Below are 21,227 nucleotides of genomic sequence, written 5' to 3'. Positions count from 1 at the left end.
ACCTCAAAGACAGAAAAAAAAGCAAAAAAAACCTCTTTCATCCAACCAAAGACCTCACAAGCAATCACTGCAACCCCCCCACCCCCACCAAAAAAACCAAAAAAACACAAACGAGTACAACTGCAGCAGCGAGCTCTGAATCAAGCAACAACCAAAATCGACAGCGTCACTAGCTACAGATCCAGAGTGGATTTGTGTCCCCGACATTCAGGGCAGAAATAATCCACGAAGGAGAGAAGGAGTGCAACCAGCCCGTGGCCTTGAACACTGCAGTCGTATCCTTTTTTATTTTTATTTTTCAAAAGTAGACAAACTATTTTTTAATGAAAAGTAAGAGCGAATTTCTGTTCAAAAGTTTCTCATTCGATTTCTAATTAAATGTTTCATTATCAAAATGAACATTTCAGATTTCCACAATGACCTTTTTTTTTTTTTTTTTCCAAGAAAGAACATCAACTTCTGCCATTCATGAGTATGACAGGCTTTTAATTTCAGACATCCACAATTGAATTGCTTCTTTTCATAAATTTAAAGTCAAACATACACGATGAAAAATATTTTTGAGATATGATGAAAGTAGTTCTGAATATTGAGAAATGTTAAATTGGACAAGGACAAGTAGAAATACAAGCAAAGCGGCAAAGAACAGTGATGTCGCCCGTTGGTTTTGGGAACTGCCGAATTTTCAGACGGACCATCGTTACACGGATCAGGAGGAGTAATTTAAACGAATGATATTTTTATAATTTAAAACAAATTATTGACTTTGTATTTCATGAGAAAAGTGAAATGGGAATCCATGGAGCCTTTTTTGGATTCCAGCCCCTAGCGGCTCTTGGCGGTATTGCACTTTATGGCACTTCTGCACTGGCCTCACTTTTCACACCTGGAGGCACTTTTATATAAAGTGTGTGATTACTGATAGTAACAATGAAGGTACAGATACGTGCATACAGGTAGATACTGCAGGAGTAGATAGAGTCCAATGATTATCCAAGTTTTATTCTGAATGTCTTTCATATCATTTTTCTTGGTCCATATATTTTCAAGATGGCAATTTCCACATAGTCACATTCTTACTAGTAAAACATGTATTCACAGATATTTGCTTCTGAGATTGTAGAAGTGAAAACTTAAATTTAATCAATTTTAATGTCCAAAATACTGAAAAACTGTTTTTAATCAGCTCTTCACTAAATTTGGTGTTGACCCTTTTTAAAGGATCCCGGAAACAACGGTGTAAATCGTACTTTTATACGAGCAGTAACCAAAGTCGAGTCGTCTTTGCAAGTCAAACGTTGTTAAGAAGCGTACCGTATAAATGAACGCGATATATCTATTATTATGTTCACAAAATCTCTCCATACTAAAACCCGAGTCCACAAACTCATTTATATTAAATGCAGCGACTTCACAAAGTGTCCCTTGATGATGTCACAGATAAGAGTTTTCTGGTCCCTTTCACACGGAAAACCTGAAATTGCTGCATATTTACGAATGCAGATCCTCCCGGTCTCTGAGCCATTAAAAAAAATAATAAAAAAAACAAAAAAACTGCACCGTGATGCAACGTCTTCCAAACTTCCTGCTTTTAAATCCGAGCCTCCTCTCAGTTCAGCAGGCAAATCTGCCGCACTGAGGTGGTGTCCACCCTCTGCGCTCCAGAAGTACAAAACGCTGTAAGGACGGCACTGATGTGAAAAGGACTGCAGCGCAGCGGTGGCAGCGCTGCAGATGCAGCAGGTGATACAGGATACGTCTCCGGCATCTGGATCAATAAGTGAGTGTAAACTGCAGAAGCAAGAGTTGAGCGTGAACACCTTTTCTTCTTACAGCGGCGCTCCCCGCTTCTCTTCTTTTGGACTTTCGTTCAAGGTTTTTTCTTTTTAATTATGTCACTTATTTATCCCCCATCTTCAAAACAGCCCTGCACCGTATATATAGTCTCCTATCGATGGGTGAAATCCCAATTTGGTTTAGGATTTACTGCATAATAAGGCTCCGTCTTGTCTTTAAGCTGCTGGTGCATAGCCAATTACCCCAAGTCCCTGCCAAACCTATATTGCCCGCTGACAAACAAACATCGAGAGTGTGATTAAGGTAGGGTTGAATCCCAGACAGGCCGCCACACCCCTCCCCCCCTTCACCCCCCCCCCACCACCAACTCGCACTAACAAAGTTGGACAGATCACAGGGAATGTGAAATGAACACCAGCCGATACTTGTGGATTTTTGGCATCCTGACTGCTTCAATCTGCCCCTCTGGCAGATAACGAGGAGACGAGTCGACTAGTGGGAAAGATTAAATCTCCAAATGTGATGAAATGATTGAAGGAAGTCGTAAATTTGAGTGATTTAATCTGCAGTTTTTACGCATTAATGTTGTCCATCCCCTGTAAACATGTTAAAATGACTGTCACACACACACACACACACACACACACACACACACACACACACACACTATCTAAACTTAGGCCAGTTAAAAAGAGCAAACTTACCCTCAGAGATTTTGATGTAGATTTTATTTTAATGAGTTTTGAGTCACAATTTAGTCGTGTTATTGTTGTTAGTTTTAGTCGACAAAAATGAAAGACGCAGAAGGATAATTTTGTGGTCTATTGTGGATTTTTTTTTTTTTTTTAATTGGAAAGTATTTGAGCCAAACAGCTCTTTGTTTTGACGAGCAGCTAAATAAAAAAAAAGAAGAAGAAAAAAAACCTCATATTTCTTTATTGAAACTATAAATTCAGATAGCTGGCTATCGACACTAATCATACACTCTTTCTTACTGATATCGTCATAAACGATAAAGATGGACGGTTGAAAGTTGCGTTGGCTTGATAGTGTTTTTACCATTAGCTTAACTTTATATAAATGTTAATTGCTGGCTCACATTTTAAGGCTTTATTTCTGCTGTTGCTTCTTGCCTTATTTTCTGTAAATGTTATCAGATAAATAAAAATGAAAAACATTATAGGTTCATTTTGTATCCTATCTGGCATCTTTAAATGTGCGTCTTCTTTGTTAGGTTGTCCTTTTCGGAGTTTAGCGAAGAACGGCAGCTAAAAAACATCACATGAAAACAGCGATATTTATTTAGTGAAAATCTAAAAGGCAATTTTAGATGACTAGTAATCAACATTAAACATTTACTCATTCATACTGACAGACTTGTAGGCACTAACACAAAACTAAACACAACACTTCCGGCAATATTGAAGATTCAGGTCAGTCTGAAGTGCCAAATACTGTTCCACAAATAATATTAAAAAGAATTAAAAGACAATTTATGCACCTGCGTCTGTCCATACTTGTTATTTGTGTGATTTTTGGTTCATTTTGGGGTTTTATTATTTGTTTTATTTATTCGGTTTCCCCTACTGTAGTTCATAGTATGTAGTTCATGTGTCTGAGTTGAATAAATCCTCGAGTAAAACTGTAAGTTTAGGTGGGTCATCTGTGAAACGCAGGCAGGAAACAGCTTTAATGAAAGTTGGACCGAACGCATCAGACTTTTCTCCACATTTTCACGATGAATATGTATAAGGCGCCGTGTGCACCGCGGCAGCACATGTGTAAAGTAAAAAAAAAAGAAGAATTCTCCCGAGACCGACACTGATGGGTACAACCTTTCTCTAACACAAGACGATCTAACGGCGGCAATCCTCTGAGCGGGAGCGACTGATGCACTTTATCTGAGGAACGGAAGAAGAGAGAGAGAAAGGAGGAAGCCGGGAAGAATTTTAAGAGAGAGAGAAGAAAAAAAAAAAGTAAGATATGGCAGGAAAGTTAAGAGGAAGCTCCGGGGGGAAAAGCTGGGGTGAGACGGAGAGAGAAAGAAAGGTAAGGCTGGTGAGAGGAGAGGGAGTTCGTAAGGGCGAAGAAGAAGAAGAAGAAGAAGAAGAAGAAGAAGAAGAAGAAGAAGAAGAAGAAGAAGACGAGGAGTAAAAATGACCCAAAAAAAAAAAAATCCAGCCACTTGACTCGTGTAAGTTTTCTGCCTGCAAGTTGGTTAAACCGCATGGAGTTGCAGCAGCTGCGAGGAGGAAGGAGGAAAAAGTGTTGAAAAGACAGGAGAGGGAGAGAGAGGAGATAAAGAAACTTCATAAGAAAAAGAAAAGATGAACAGAACGCTACGAGGAAGTGAAACAGAGACAGAAGATGTTCTGCTTGTGGTAAATATCTGTCAGTCTCCGCTGTAAAACAAAGAAAGCAGCGATGTGTGGCCGTGATGGTTCGTGGTGATTTCCCTAACGGTCTCGCACGCCATTGTAAGTGTTGACAGCGCGCACGCACGCACACACGCACACACACACACACACACTCTCACACACACACACACACACACACACACACACACACACACACACACTCTCTCACACACACACACACACACACACACACACTCTCCTGCTTCAGTTTCAGTCCCCTCAGAGCAGCACCGGGGTGATTAAAAAGACCTCTGAACAAATGCCGTTCGTTGATGAATATCCGTGTGTGCCAAAAAAAAAAAAAAAAGAAGCTCGTGTGAGCGCAAAGTGGTCTGGGAACTCTGTGTGTGGCACGCAGACACACACACACACACACACACACACACACACACACACACACACACACACACACACACACACACACAGCAGGAGGTGGAGGGTCTAATCATTTTGGCAGGAAGCTTTTAACGCCATTGCCAGTGTTTTATTCAGAAGTCTTGCTCCCATCTGGCCCGCTGCACATCAGGACGGGCCCGGCAATAAAGAAACAAGCGCTTCATGCTCACATCGGGGGCGGAGGAGGGTGCGGAGGGGGGGGCAGCTGTTTCTGAGCAAAAACACATTTGACATTTGACATTTGCTCATGAAATAGATATGATGATGTTTGAAGCCTACAACAGGTTTGAGGGACTCTCGTCGAACCTCAGATGTCGCGGTCAGGAAGTGGATGCGACGTGTCGTAGATTACCGAGACAGACAGCGGAGAAAAACACTTTTTTTTTTTTTTTATGTTTGGAAATGTGGACAGTGCTTCTGATCTTGGCACAGACAGCGTTTAACAACCGTGATGTCACCCGTTGGTTTGTGAACCTCGAGAAGCCTCGAGTTCGGATTTTGGTCGTCGCCATCGTTGTTATTTTGGAGCCAGAAGTGACCATATCTGGACTAGTTCGGTCGGAGCGACCAGTCAATCTGACTCGATCTCCGAGGACATTATGCCCCACTCGTATCAGAAACCTGACTGCACCACAGGCCTGTCAATCAAACAGATACGACCCCAAACATACGGCTTTTTGAGGCCGTCGGCATCTTTGCTTGTTCGGAGCAGGAAGTGACCATATTTGGACGAGCTGGGGGAGGAGCCAGCGGTGGATCTGACTGATTTGATTGGAAACCTGACGATACTACGTCCCGCCCACCGATAGCTGTAACCTGACTGCACCACAGGCCTGTCAATCAAACAGACACGCCCCCAAAAACAGGTCTTCTTGAATCTTCTTTTCTAATGAATGAGGGATTATTTTCAGATGGACCTCCAGAAAACTAATAAGAAGGAGTGACTTTAGCTAACAACACCGAGATAACTGTATGCCTTTGAATTTTATGTGAAAAGTAGAATGGGAGTCTATGGAGGCTTTTTGGAGCCGACCTCTAGTGACACTCGGTGGTATTGCAGCTTACGACACTTCTGCATTGCCTCCACTTTTATATACCGTCTACGGGTGGTCAGCCAGAAAACCAATAAGAAAGAGGGACGTCAGCGAATGACACCATAGTAAGGAAAAAATATTTTGACTTTGTATTTCATGAGAAGTTAACTACGAGTTTATACAAAGTATTTTTGGAGCCGACCCCCTAGTGGCCATCAGGGGTATTGCACATTATGGCACTTCTGCATCGGCCTCACTTGTCAGACCCGGAAGCTACTTCCACTTTTATATACGGTCTATAAACTAGACCAAAGTTCACCTCCTCCAAAAACAGACTCTCTCAAACGCCCTCGAGTGCCGCATCGATTAACCAAATGAAAACGCCGAGCTGCCAGACAGTTAAAACCAAAACACTTATTCCAGCTGTTTTACATTGTTTTGCCTGATGCTTATTAACTGCAATCTGTTGTGCAATAAAAATGTATTCCTCATGCTAGCATAAAAAAAAAAAATTGAAAGCAGGAGAAACTTGAAACGCCTACAAAAAACATTTGTTGAAATACATAATTAAAAATACTGGCTGCCCTGTTGTGCCTGACGCCACCAACTTGGCAAGACCCAAACTCACCAACACCGTGAGAGCAGGATCACTTCACTTTTTTGCCTCGCGTTCCTTCATGCTGAGATACCCTGAGATAATTACCCTGTTTATAATCCGCTGTCTTTGGCCATTTTCTAATTCCACTCAAAGTTTATGCAAATTTCTCCTTACTCTTAAAATAATTATCACAGTTTTCTGTCAAAACTATGCACATTTTATTCGTGAGCGTCCCCGGCAGCGTGACGAGGTGTTTGTGTCCGGGAATACAACAAGATTATACAGTACAACAGCCTATCAGAGAGCACTGAAATGGCACAAATGGCGCTCCAGACCCCACTTCACTGTAAAGCTGCTCTACGGAGAGACGATTTAGTTTTAGACGACACATTAAACGACAATGTGATGATTCTCCTTCGGCAAAACAGATATCGAAGCATAAATACGTGATTGTTATTACGTTCAAACTGCAAAGCTCATCGGTGGTGTTGTGCCTCAGAGTTCTTTCACTTTGATGCTTTTGCAGTTTAATTAGCATCGACCGACCACATGATGTCCATTTATTCGCCCATCTCTCGCCACTTGAACTGGCTTTGAAAGATCCGTGCGAGATCCCGTCTGTGTAGTGTTTGATTTGACATCAAATCGACACTGCAGCGTTGGACACACACAATCAGGTTTTATCGTCCTCTAATTGTCTTTTTCCACCAACGGTTGCATTCTTACTTTGTGATTTTGAGTAACGTTGGTGCTCCGAACGTAAAGTCTCAATCGGTATCGGAAACTTATCCCACTAAGTACGTGACACTCAGTTTAACATAAGTCTTCTGCTCAGGTGCCCCTCTGTTATTCAAACTATTACTGTCAGTTGTAGTTGTATTTGGAGAAGCAGCAACGTTACAGACAGACAGGTTCAAAGCTGACGACCGTCAATTTAGGTTTTTGTCAGTTGAGACATTAACTATTTAAATTGTGAACGTGATTAATTTATTCAACTTCGAGCACATTAAGCCATTACAATAAATTAAGTCGTGAAAACAAATCAAAAACAAATCAAAAACAAATTAAAAGCAAATTAACAAGAACATTAGGAAACTTTTTGTCTTTGTCCCTTCGGGGCGGTTAGCGACGAGCTCGTGAACGTCGCAGAGCATTTAAAGGCTAAACAGTCCGATATTCCCCGCGGGAGACGGTGGAGACCAAAACAGAGCTCGGAGTAGAGTTTATACTGAAGTTATCTTCACGCAGGTGGCCGAAAACACGACTCAATCAAACCTGCTAGATGTGTAAATAACATATTTTGTTGTTCTATGAGGTGACAATAATATAAAAATATAAAGTCTTACATAGCGTAGTGTCACAAGTTGTGTTTCTTTGCGTCTTCCCATCAGATGAGTGCGTTTGCTGTAATATTACCGCGCGACACTCACGTAAAGGTTCGGGACCGTTTTCCACCTTCGGCGAATGCTAACCCTAAAAAAAAACGTGACCTTTGTTGTTGTTGTTGTTGTTTTTTACTTGAATCTAAAGTGTCCATTCAGACACAATGTTAAGTTTCTCAGGAGATGCAATAAGACCTGAGCCCTGCAGCAGCGGTGTACTGCAGCGAGTTCACCGTGTCCATGTGAAGTCATCTGTGTAACTTCTGCCCCTGAGCAAGGCACTTAACCCCCCCCCCATCCCTCCAGAGGGCACCGAGCTCATGGGTCAACGGAAGCGACTGCACGCTTTTGCCGTGGAAATAAATTGACCGACAAGAATGTGAACCTGATAATATTCATACACACACAAGCCAGTGTTCACAGACCTGCAGCAGCGCTGCATTATTCAGACTAAAAGCTTGTTCAGTAGAGCTCACAACGAAGCTGCGATGAAAGATTGATGCGTAAAAAACAGTTTAGTTAGCCCGCGTTATGTAAAGCAATAAAGCAGCGGTTGAGAGATGGCGTGGGGGAGGGGGAGAGGGTGGTGGTGGTGGTGGTGGTGGTGGTGGGGGGGGGGGGGGGGGGGGGACACAGCAGAAAAAAATACACCAACATGGAGCACGAATAAATGAATGAGTGACACGGAGAAGAAAAGCAGAAAGAAAGCCGAGAATCTGAGAACACGAGTGATCTCTGATGAATTAATGACGTCCTCCCCGCGGCCGAAGCCGACGTCTTTTTTAGATGAGACACAAGTTACAACCTCTTCAGACCGAACACGAGTCAGCAGAACAACAGAGTTCACAGCAGCACAGAGCACCGAAAACACGCCGGCGTCGACCACCTCTCGTCAGGAAGAACTCGCTGCGCTAAACGGGAAAAGCAGAACTAAAATCACATTTACTCAAAGAGCATGTTTTTTTAGTTTTTTTTATTAGAAACTAAAAGTGTTCGTAGCTGAAAAATGGTTCCGATCCAGAAGTGTCTTCAGCTGCAATACCAGCGAGTGCCACTAGAGGTCGGCTCCAAAAAGCCTCCAGCTCCATAGACTCCCATTCAACTTCTCTCATCAAATCCAAAGTGAATAAAATGTGTCCATCAGTTATCTCGGTGTTGTTAGCTAAAGTCACTCCTTCTTATTAGTTTTCTGGAGGTCCATCTGAAAATAATCCCTCATTCATTAGAAAAGAAGCCCAAGAAAAGACGAGGCCGTCGGGAAGATCAACATTTTCCTCAGACTTCAGCCAGTATCTAAATTATGAAGACAAACTCTTCGTGACTAAAATTACGATATATTAGCTGAACATCCAACGAAAAATAAACCTCCACGACCTCTGACCTTTCTTTAGACGTCTTTAAAGTCCAAATATCTGCCGTGAAAAAGTCACATTTACTGAAGACGTCTGCGATAAGTGAGAAAAATAAAACCGATAAAACGGTTGTCAAGAATTCAGACGATTCTCTCGTGATCGTTGTCGTTACTGGTCACGTTGTGTCGCTGCTATCGTGCAGCGGATCGTGCACCAACACGGCGAGGAAAACAAAAAAGAAAACACACACACACACACACACACACACACACACACACACACACACACACACACACCTCTCCGCTGTGAAGAAGACAAAGCGGGAGGCATATTGTGCTGGACGGACCCACTGACCCTCTTGTTGAGTTAATGAGCTTTTATTGACTCCTGCACCTGAAGCTGCTGCTGCAACTTATCACTGTTAGCAGCACGCTCCCCAGACGCACAAAACACAGGGGAGGACACACACACACACACACACACACACACACACACACACACACACACACACACACACACACACACACACACACACCTGCTTGTGTAAAGATTCGCAGACATGCAGAGACACACACCTTCAGCGAGTCTCCGGGGATTCAGAAACAGACACAAACTCCCAAACGAGGGTTTTTGGTAGTTCGTGATGTAACCGGATGCGGTGGTGAAATACGTCGTTTTAATTGCTCCCGCTACAAAATGTCTTCCTCCCTCAACACAACCGCTGCAGCTGCTTTTATACGTGGGCGTGTCTTATCGGGGGCGAGTTGTCTCTTTATTCAAGAGTGTGTTTTTTTTTTTTTAAATTTATTAGAAACGAACTGTTTCTAAAAGAGTTCGTAGCTTCAGGTCTGTAAAATGGTTCCGATGCAGAAGCGTCTTCAGCTGCAATACCAGCGAGTTTTTAACGGTACCTCTCAATAAACTGCCATTCAACACAACATCAACAACAGCTAGAAGATAAGAAGCTTTCTTGCACTTCAACTACCTTTAAAATGCTTATTGCTTATTTTATATTTCAACTCTATTTGTGTTTAAATGTTATGTATTTTATCTGTTCTTATGCAGCTCATTTCTTTTCTATATTTCTAAATGTTCCTTTATATCTGTTTTTACATGAATCACTGAATGTCATTCTCTTACTGTGAAAGACTTTGAGCTGCATTTCTTGTGTAAAAGGTGCGTTACAAATAAAGTTAATTATTATTATTATTATGAGAAAGATTGTATTGTATTAGTGAGGACTTATAATGCACAACTATGGAAACAAAAAGCTGTACACTTCTTTACTGAGCAACATATACTGTGGTTTTATTTTTCTACGACGGTTTTGGACCATCGGATGCTGCGACACTGAAATCATGAAGCCATGACGCTCCCTCCATAACTGACCCCTTTAACCCAAACTTTCCTTTCTATTCCCTCCATCATACACATGCAAGTGCAACCCTCCACTTCCTGTCCCCGGGGCCGTACGCGATGCGTGTTGTTATGTGTCCATAAAGACGTTATCGTACACCTGCGTGTAATTTCACAACACAGGAATCAAAATAGTTCCTTTTGAATTCTGTTACTTAACTCGCAGTACAAACTGAAGTCTGTTTGTGTGTGATACTGTTGTGTGACAACCTGAGGCTGTGTTGATAAATGTGTTCATTTTCATCCACATTTACATTTCAGAGCAGCCTGTGATTCGCAGCGGACCTGTGGCTGCGCCCCATCATCAACACATTAGCATATCTGTGTGTTTACAGCTGCGTGGAGTATAAATATTTGAGATGTAAAACTTTTTTAGTTTTTTTTAAAGTGACATTTTACCAAAAAAAAAGTGACAAAAAAAACGTATTAACATTAAAACGTGTCTTTCTGGCTACAGTTCTTACTGTAATAGTTGAGGCAATAAGGATAAATATGCATATACATGTTTATCAAAACTCACATTCCCAGCTATCGAGGCTAAAACCCTGCTAGCACGAGGTCACCGGTGCGCGGCCGAAAAAGGGGGGAACCTAACGCTTAAGGATTTTTATTGTGGGAGGCGAGGACATAAACAGACCTCCACCAGTCACCGGATCACATCACCAGTGCTAATTGGAGGATAAACTTCTCCACTCGGCTCCTGAAGACTGCAGAAGTTCCGAAAACGCAATACCACCGAGGGCCACTAGAGGCCTCGCTCCGAAAACTCAAAAAGCATTAAGTTCAATAAATGTTCTCCACAAGTCGTGAGCTGAATTCACTCCTTGCGATCGGTGTTCTTCAGAAAAATAATCCCATCATTGGTTAGATATGAGGCCTCAAACAGAGTTATGTTAGTCTGCTTACTTTGAGGGGAATTTTGCCTGTAGGTGGGCGGGGCATGGTGTCCTTGGCTCCGCCTCTTGCTCCTCCCCAACTCGTCCTAATATGGTCACTTCTGATTCCAAAAAAATAACAAGACAAGGCAAAATTTTCCAGTTTTGAGGCTTCGAAACAGAAGTTCACAAAACAACGGTTGACGCCAGAGTTTGGTCACCACTCGGTGACACCTCCGACTCCTCAGCGATGTATATTCAGTCAACTTCAAATGTCTGAAGATACCAAACAGTGGGAGATGAAAAGCAACTGCTGCTTCAGAGAACTCGGGGACGTAAACAAGTTGAAAAAGTGCAAGGAGACAACGAAGAAAGACGAAATAATCCGCACCAGCCTGTCATTTCTAAAGCGTTTTTTTTCTTTTATTTATGAAACATAAAGGAAAGAAACTGAGCTTCGAAGCCTCTCGAGTTGAGCCATCGAAAAGGTCACGAGTTATTTCATTCCCAAATCAGCTAAATGCGTCTGAACGTCTGTGTAGGTTGATCGTGAACAACTCGAGTCAGACGGACAGATGTTTTGTTTTTTTTGGAGGAAAATCGCTCGTCGGCTTCTTCTTTCACTTCCCTCTTCGTCTGTGTCGGGTTCATCTCGACAACACGGCGTCTGAAGGAGGCTGCGGTCGATTCTTTTTCTTTCTCCGTCTCAAAAGCCTCAAAGCTCTCTGAGCTCTCTGAGCTCTCTGAGCAGACGCGTACGTGGGCTCCATCCACTTCACCTTCCTCTCCGTCCCATGGACACGCAAAGGCATTCATGCAGGCGAGCAAACGCGCACGCACACACACACACACACACACACACACACACACACACACACACACACAGGTACACAGCGTATGCGTTCATCCGCCGAGGCACGTGACATCCTTTATTAGTGCTCGAGTCGCTTCGCATCCGTCGTCGGTGGCGTCGCGCAGGTAAACAAAGCACGAGAAGGCATCCTGGAAGTAAACACAACCGCTGAGGAAGCTGCAGAAGAGGAGCTGAATGCAAATTTCTTTTCATAAGAAAGTTCAACTCATCCCGGGACGACTCGTTGAGCAAACTAATAAAGTGTAAAAGGAGAATTGTGTCGCGTTATGAAGCCGGAGTCGGAGACTAATCGAACTCCGGTAAATCAACACCTCTGTTTTCTGGAAAAACATTTCTTCAAGACTTCTTTCAAATTATTTGATCAAATTATGCATCAGCCAAGCAGCACCCAACAGCGACGTCACCCGTTGCTTTCTTTTAAATGCCGTTCTGAAGCCTCGAATTTGGCATTTCCGCCGTCGCCATCTTTGCTATTTTGGAGCCAGGGAACCAGGACTCCACCACAGGCCTGTCAATCATACAGACACGCCCTGAAACATACCGCTTCATGAGGCCTAATAATCGAATTAATGACGGGATTATTTTCAGTTGGTACGGCCAGAAGAATAATAAGAGGGGGTGACTTTAGCGAATGACACCATAATGACACTTACTTCAGAAGAGAAGTTGAATGGGAGTCTATGGAGCCTTTTTGGAGCCAGCCTCTAGTGGCCCTCGCTGGTATCACAGTTTATGCCACTTACGCATTGTCCTGATTTTTCAGACCCGGAAGCTGCGTCCACTTTTAAATTCAGTCTGTGGTTTCAGCATTTTCGTCTCATTTGGAGTTTAAATGGTAAAATGTTTACAATGTTTTTAAAAAGTAATGTTTCCGTGAACCTGTCTTGATTTATTTGGATAAATCATTTCATCCTACGTTTGTACTCATACAAAGATGTGTACAGGAAAGACAGGTAAAAAAAAGAAAGTTATAAAGCTGTGTATCATCTGCGTAGAGGGGATATTTCCATTATGGAGATTAACAATGGTGCCTAGAGGGAGCATGTTTAAAAAAAAAAAAAAAAGATAACGGGACCGAGTATACTGCCTTGAGGGACTCCGTATTCCCCCCCCACACACACACACACACCCGAAAGTTGCCCAAATAAACAGAGTACACAAACACCGGCGAGCCGCCGCGGTCGCGCACACACGGGAGCTTTTGACATCAGCGGCCGACTGCAGCGCTGCCAAGTAATGCTCTTCTGCCCCATCAGGGATTTGACGAGAACATTATCAATCTAAAGATGCTCCATAATGCGGCCATTTATAACGCTAACTGGCTTTTATCACATTTTCAGCCCCTTTCAGGAGGGATCCCTGATTACATTTTGACTAATGATGATATCAGTCGCCGGATGCCTCCTCGTCTCCGTTTACACTGCTAACATCCTCGTAGTCAAAGAAGTCTTCCCTTTGACCTGTGTGTGTGTGTGTGTGTGTGTGTGTGTGTGTGTGTGTGTGTGTGTGTGTGTGTGTGGAGACAGGTTTTTTTTCGTCCCGTTCGTCCTTCACAGCTCTGCAGCTTTTCCGTGTCTCTCCTTCCTTACGTTCTTTTCTTTTTTTTCTCTCTCTCCAGCTCGGAGTTAAGTTTTGCAGAGTTGGAAAGCTTTTTCGCAGGACCTCTTTTGTTGGCTTCAGATCATATTAAATTGAATTGTCCGGAGGCTGCGGTCAGTGATCCATGATGGTTCTGCCTTTTTCTGACAGGCTTGATAAATACAGGTCCTGATCTTTTCTCTGCCTTCTCACTTCCTCTGTCCTCTCTGCATGTCCTCTGCCTCTCTCATTCACCTCCATAACGCTCCTCTCACTTCTCTCCTGCATTGTGTTCCTGTAAACTACATTACAATTTTTTCTTTCACTCTGAAAGCCAACTTCTCTCCCTGCAGACGTGTGGATTTGAGTGTGTGTGTGTGTGTGTGTGTGTGTGTGTGTGTGTGTACTTGTCTGGCTATCTTTGTGAGGACCACATGGAGTTTGAGGACATTTTTTGGCAAACTTTTGTCCAACTATTCTGACGCACATTCAAAACGACTGTTTGAAGGTTGAATGCTCAATTTTGGACGTAAAATCTACGGGCGGGTCTTATTTTAGGTTTTAAGAGTAAAAACTTGGGTTTCAGGAGATGGTAAAGGTTTACGGTTAAGCCAAATAGTGGTTATGGTTATGGTTAGACTACAGGAAGTCCACATAAAGGCTGCGTTTTAGCGCCCCCTGGAGGGATATTATTAACGTAGCGCCCCTTGGAGGGATGTTATTAACGTAGCGCCCCCTGGAAGGATGTTATTAATGTCGTGCTCTCTGGAGGGATGTTATTAATATAGCGCCCCCTGGAGGGATGTTATTAACGTAGCGCCCCCTGTAGGGATGTTATTAATGTCGCGCCCCCTGGAGGGATGTTATTAACATAGCGCCCCCTGTAGGGATGTTATTAATGTCGCACCCCCTGGAGGGATGTCATTAATGTAGAGCCCCCTGGAGGGATGTTATTAACGAAGCGCCCCCTGGAACGATGTCATTAATATAGCGCCCCCTGGAGGGATGTTATTAACGTAGCGCCCCCTGGGGGGATGTTATTAATGCAGCGCCCCCTGGAGGGATGTTATTAATGTCGCGCCCCATGGACCGATGTCATTAACGTAGTGCCCCCTGGAGGGATGTTATTAACGTAGCGCCCCCTGGAACGATGTCATTAATATAGCGCCCCCTGGAGGGACGTTATTAATGTCGCGCCCCCTGGAGGGACGTTATTAATGTCGCACCCCCTGGAGTGATGTCATTATGCCTGTCCGTGAATGGAGGCGCACTAAAAGACTAGAAGGAAGCTCCTCTGACCTCGGACACTCACTGTTCCTCCTTTTATTCCGAGTTTGTGTGTTTGTATTATTCATATCTCGAGGACATGAAGCTGCTTGACATCACCTCCCTAAGTTCTACGTTGGGGACTCGGTTGAAGGTTAGACGGCAGTTTATCCATGTAACGCGCCAACATACATGACCACACACACACACAGAGAGAGAGAGAGAGACCAGGAGATGAATTACATTAGAGCGATTACAATAGAGGACAGTTACTCCTTCATTCAGTGTATGTATGTATGTATGTGTGTGTGTGTATATGAATATTCATGCTCTGGGTAGTCCGTAGATAAGGACAAGGGAGTCATGGTCGGCTAGTACTTCATTACTTGGTATTTGTTAGAGGGATTCTCTCACATACACACACATACTGTATATACACACACATATATATATATATATATATATATATATATACACACAGACACACACAAAGCTTGTTTAAATTATCTTAATCCAGCTCCTGCAGGATGTACAGTACCCACACACAGACAGAGAGAGAGAGAGAGACACACACACACACACACACACACACACACACACACACACACACACACACACAACCCACCTGAAGGAGATCTCGTGTTGTGTGTTCGGTGTGTTTTCTGGTGCCTTCAGACTTTTTAAGTGCTCGTGAAACATTTAAACGTGTGTGAGTGTGAATACTTATCATTTATATGGTGTGTGTGTGTGGAGAGGAAGATTAGAAAACACATAAAGGGAGGAGGAGGAGGAGGAGGAGGAGGAAGAGGAGATGAAAGAAAGGTTGAAGATGTTGCGTAACAGAAAGTGTCTGAGGCCGAAGGATGGCGCAGAGGAAACGTGCGGGACGCATTTATACATTCACGGAGCACTTTATTAGGAACACCTGCCTCTACAGCCAATCAACCAATCAGGAGGTTAACGTGATTGTAACTGGTTTTTTTTTTGTTTTTTTAGCTTTATTAGCTGTTTGTTAGCTTCATTAGCAGGATGTTAGCCATCTTATCTGGTTAACTTGAGTTTAGCTGTTAGCTTTTAGCATAATTAGGTGTTAGCTGGTTGTCAGACTGTCAACACCAAGTTTTTTTTATCTTGGGGGGGGGGGGGGGGTAAATTTGCAGACGAAGGTTTTTCTTACGCAGCGCTGGACGAGCCAACCAGAGAATAAATGACTTCTCCATTTTCAAACTTTAATAAGAGAACAGAAACAAACCGCTCTCTCTCGTATCGTAGAGGATTCAGTAAATGAGAGAAGACGTGTCTCAACGGGCCTTTTTCTTTCTTTTCTTTTCTTTCCCATCTTTGCTGCAATATAATAATTCCTGTGATGTCTCTACACTTGTGATCTCGTGAGCTCACATGTCAATCAAGACAGCGCAGCAACACGAGTAATGTATATTTCAAAACTGAGAGGGGAGAAAAAAAAAAAAGACCAAAAAAGATACTGGAAATGAAGTGGCTTTGATTTTTTTTTTTTTTAAAGAGACGGGGGATCAGATTTATCAATATTTGTGAATCCTCTGATGAAACGTGACAAAACGAGGACGAAGAAGAGGCAGTAAAAAAAAAAGAGAAAGAGAAAGAGGAGATGAAAGAAGAAGGGCCGAGATAAGAGGAAGTTTAAAATACGAGAAAAAAAACAAGAGGATGGAGGGATTAAAAAAAAAAAAAAGACAAACGAGACATAAAGATTTCTAGAAGTCCAGAGAGGAAGAGGAGGGAGGAAGGACGAAGGGAAGCAATTTTCAGAGTTTTAAAACCTGCTTTAATGAGGAATCGTCCGCTTCATGTGTCTGTGCAGCAGTAAAGAAAAAAAAAGAAACACTTCAGTCGACTCTTCAAGAGGGAACGAGAGCAGGGGGGCGGGGGGGGGGGGGGGGGGGGGGGGTCCTGAGGAGAACAATTAAAAGCCAAATATAATCTCCCTCTCGCCCTCTGGCCTGCTTTTAATATGATTATTGGGGCGCTGATGACGCCGAGACGAGACCGGCACCCCGGAGGGAAAACCTCTCCGTCTTTCAGGACGCGACAGAAACAGAAGAAGACGGAGACGGGACGACGGGGACGGAGATATCAAAAAGTCACCTTTTTGATATCGTGGTCAAACACTTGTTCACATTGTTGTCAATATTTGTTGGCGGAGGAGCTGTAACCTGACTGCACCACAGGCCTGTCAATCAAACAGACACACCCCCCTAAAAACAGGTCTTTTTGAAGCTTTTTTTATTATTATTATTAACGACGGATTATTTTTTAGATGGTACGCCAGAAAACTAATAAGAAGGAGCGACTTTATCTAACAACGGCGAGATAACTTAAATGTAATAAAATATATTGACCTTTTGAATTTTACGAGAAGTTGAATGGGAGTCTACGGAGGGTTTTCGGAGCCGACCTCTAGTGGCACTCGGTGGTATTGCAGCTTTAAGGCACTTCTGCAATCGGCCTCATTTTTCAGAATATAAAAAGCTACGAACACTTTTTATAAACACGCTATGTTCTAAATGTGTTGTCATGTTGGAGAAGCCCGTTGCCATGGCGCCACAGCTCAGGTGGTTTTGCAGCAATTGTTTTTCCCCTCGGACACCTCGGAAGGTTCCCGGTGGAACTCGGTGTTGACAGTCCGACTCTGGGGGACGAATTCACGGTGACACCAACCTCCGCCAACGTCGAAGAAACCCCAGCTGGTGTCTCCTGACCTGACGCGCCTTCTTCTTCGGTCTCGGACGGTGAAGCTCCGCCCCCTCTTGAAACCTCATTCAGAAACGACCTCGCCCGGCTCGTCGCTTCAACGCGTGTAACTCGGGTACCGACGTCGACCGAGAGACGTAATTCGGAAAACTTACTCACGAAGGTTTTAGCTTTCTCCTGCTCCAATCACGTCACGGTGCCGCAGCAGGAGCAGCTTCTGAACTCCTTTTGATCCACCCTCGTTCACCGGAGGAGGTGAGTGCTGGAAACATCCACATCGAGCTATAAATTCTTGCGCAACAGTTATTTTTTAGCATTTCAACTATCATGAATAAATACATATTTGAAATTTGGTTGGAAAAAACGAGCAAGAACAGATATTTTCCTCCTACGAAGAACCTCCACGGGGGAAAGAGTTCAAAATAAATAAATATAATAAAGTGTTGGAAACTTTCGTAATTTGTCGTCTTTAAATCAGATAAGTTTGACTGAAACGAAGAAGTTTCTTATAAAAATATCAGACCACATGGATTCTTCGTGTCTGCAGCGCGACTGATCTTTGGATGTTTTCCCGCTCAGGTTCGTATTCGCGAGGCTCGGTGAAGTCTCCGGAGACTCCGCCGCCGCTCAGAGGAGGCGGGGTGTGTGTGTGTGTGTGTGTGTGTGTGGGGGGGGGGGGGTGTACGGTGGTGGGGGGGGGGGGGTACAGATGGGGATTCATTCATCATTTATCTCCATCGTTGGGACTTTTTTTTTTTTTTTCCTCTTTCTTTTTGAAACCTCACTGTGTCACACTCCCCCCGGGAACGCCATCCCCTCCAACATCAAGCAGCCGGCGGCAGCGTGACACGATGATCAATGATGATAAAAGATGAAGATCATTGAGTGTGCGTGTGCGTGTGCGTGTGCGCCAACATCCGCCGCTATATTTAGCTCAGTCGTGTTTGAGCCGCACGTCGTGTTGAGTTTGAAAGAAGTTTGCACCAGATAAGAAGGGGCGGGGGAAGGGGTGAATGGGAGGGGGGGGGGGCAATGAAAGAGAATATCAAAATGCATAATAGAAAAATGTAGGATTAAAAAAAAAAAAAAAACGTCACCCGTCGGTTTGTGAACGTCCGTTATGAAGCCTCGAGTTCGGAAATGTTGGGCCGGCGCCATCCTTGCTAGTTCGGAGCGCTTCGGAGCAGGAAGTGACCATATTTGGGCGAGCTCGATCTGACTCCATCTGATCGGAAACCCGACGATACTACGTCCCCCGCCCGCCGATAGCCGTAACCTGACTTGCACCACAGGCCTGTCAATCAAACAGACACGCCCCCCCCCCTCCCAAAAAAAAAAAAAAACAGGTCTTTTTGAATCTTCTTTTCTAATGAATGAGGGATTATTTTCAGATGGACCTCCAGAAAACTAATAAATAGTGAAATTAGCGAATGAGTCCAAGGAAAGCTGGTGCTTTTTGGAGCCGACCTCTAGTGGCACTCGGCGGTATTACAGTTCAAGGCGCTTCTGCATGGACCTCCTCTCAGACCCAGAAGCTACAAACACTTTCATATTCAGTCAATGAGTTTGCTTTTTTTTTTTTTTCTTGTCCCTTTTCGGAAACAATGTAAAATTGCCGGAAATATCCCTTTAACTTCCTTCATTGATAAACTTAAATTTAATTCCAGAAGTGGGAACTGATAGTTTAAAAATAAAAACTGCCTGTTCATTATGAACAAATCCACCACTTGCCGACTTTAAAAAGGACGTACGGGTAATATTATTGCGTTTAAAAAAAAACCCTGAATAAATGTTATGACGTCCCCCTCCAGCTGTTAATCTGCAGCTGTTTGCAGCGCAGCCAGATCGTGAAAAAAAAAAAAAATCACGACAGCAGTTTTGTGTAACGAACCTGTATGCACCTCTGGGAACAAATAACTCTCACGCAGCAGCAGCAGCAGCTCATCCTGCTGCATCAATAACCTTCGGGCTATTATTTTCTTCTTCTTTTTTTTGATGTCTTTTATGTCTTTTCTGTATGAGCTCTCTCCTCTGACCGGATCGCTCTGCTGCAGCTGCGGCGCGTGTTCCGCTGGAAGCTGAGGATGATACGGGACCTCTCAACTTGCTGGTGGGTTGAGAGGGGAGAGGAGGAGGGGGTTGGGGGGGGGGGACGAGTCTGGAAGAAGATCTTTAAATGCATCAAATATAATCTTAAAATCGGGGGATTTTTTTTTTTTAACGCGCTAAGACGTCCAGACCGGAGTCGTCCCCGTTTTACGCACGCTGACCGGAAACAAACAAAAACATGTGAGGAAGTTGTGTGCGCTTCAAGTGTTCAGCAGATACAAGTTTTGGTAAGATTTTGTCAGTACTCACTCAGAATCAGAGCAACAGGCAGGAAGAGGAGGCACGCCGAGTTCATCACAGATGCCATGCTTCACGCGACAATTCGTCCTTCAAGTTTTCAGATAGATTTCAATTCCCAAGTTTTTCCTCTTTTCTTTTTTGTTTTTAAAATTTAAAAAAAATAAACTATATATATATATGTATGTATGTACATATATATATATGTGTATATGAAAATGTAAAAAGGCAGTCCGGTGCGTTCACGCTCCCTCCCCGGTCAGAAGCGCGTCTCCTTCTGTCCGTGTGTGTTGCAGCTCTGTACTCCTGAGCAGTGAGAGCATCCGCACGGCGCGCGCTCATCCGCTCCGCTGAAGGGGAGGGCGCGTCCTGGAGGAGGAGGAGGAGGAGGAGGAGGACGGTCTACAGTAGCTCCCTGATGAGCTTACATGAGGGGCAGGTCTGGGGTCTCGTTTGTAACCGATGTGTGCGCACAAAACTGAAAGAGGACGAGTGTCTTCACGCAACAACAACAACAACAAAATCAAAAGGAGACGACGCAGTTGGAGAGGCGGTGGTGTAAAGGCAGCTTGTACTAATTAATGATAGGAGTTGTCATTGTTCAGGGGTGTAGCAAAGAAATTCTGGGTCCCTGTGAGCCCCCCTTTCTCCATAATTGATCCATGTTGCATCGTTTGAATGTTTTTTTCTTTAAGTCACTATCTGAACTATTTATAGTCGGGATGGGACACAATTTTCAAATATTGTGGTAGTTATACAATTTTTTTTTTTTTTTTTTTTTTTTTTAAATCGATTTGTATATGCAATATCTTTCTACATCTTTCTTCCTTATTCCTCGTTTTCTACCGGTTGGTTGTAATGTGTCACTCCCGTCAGAAGGTGGCGGTAATGCGCCTAAAAGCTTGTTTGTCAGCTGCCATTAAACAACGTAGAAAGAAGAATAAAAAAAAACAAGCGGCCGTTACAAAGCCTCCAGTTCGGATTTTTGTCCGTCGCCATCTTTGTTAGTTCGAACCGGCTTGGGAGCAGGAAGTGACCATATTTGGACGAGTTTCGATCCGACTCGAAGTACCAGGACGATGCGCTCGGCCTGTGGAAGGAAAACACACAAAAAACAACAACATGCAACTCAGGTGCTGACGTCGATGAAGTGACGTAACTTCAAA

The 21,227-nt window shown here is 43.6% G+C and overlaps 1 protein-coding gene across 1 annotated transcript in view; it reads right to left on the bottom strand.

The window, feature by feature from the left end:
- Window positions 1-20,298, bottom strand: part of nrn1la (neuritin 1-like a) — a 59,275-nt gene extending 38,977 nt beyond the window's left edge. Inside the window, exon 1 of the mRNA XM_069172823.1 lies at window positions 20,074-20,298. Coding sequence (XP_069028924.1) covers window positions 20,074-20,131 — 58 coding nt within the window. The 5' untranslated portion in view covers window positions 20,132-20,298. The remainder of the gene's footprint in view (window positions 1-20,073) is intronic.
- Window positions 20,299-21,227: the final 929 nt, after the last annotated feature.

Source organism: Embiotoca jacksoni, unplaced genomic scaffold (assembly GCF_022577435.1).
Source record: "Embiotoca jacksoni isolate LCO1_2020_lvr unplaced genomic scaffold, fEmbJac1.0.p SCAF_55, whole genome shotgun sequence".
Taxonomy (NCBI): Eukaryota; Metazoa; Chordata; class Actinopteri; family Embiotocidae; genus Embiotoca; species Embiotoca jacksoni.
The sequence above is the reverse complement of the archived record's forward strand: the minus strand, read 5'-3'. Positions and strand labels throughout refer to the sequence as shown.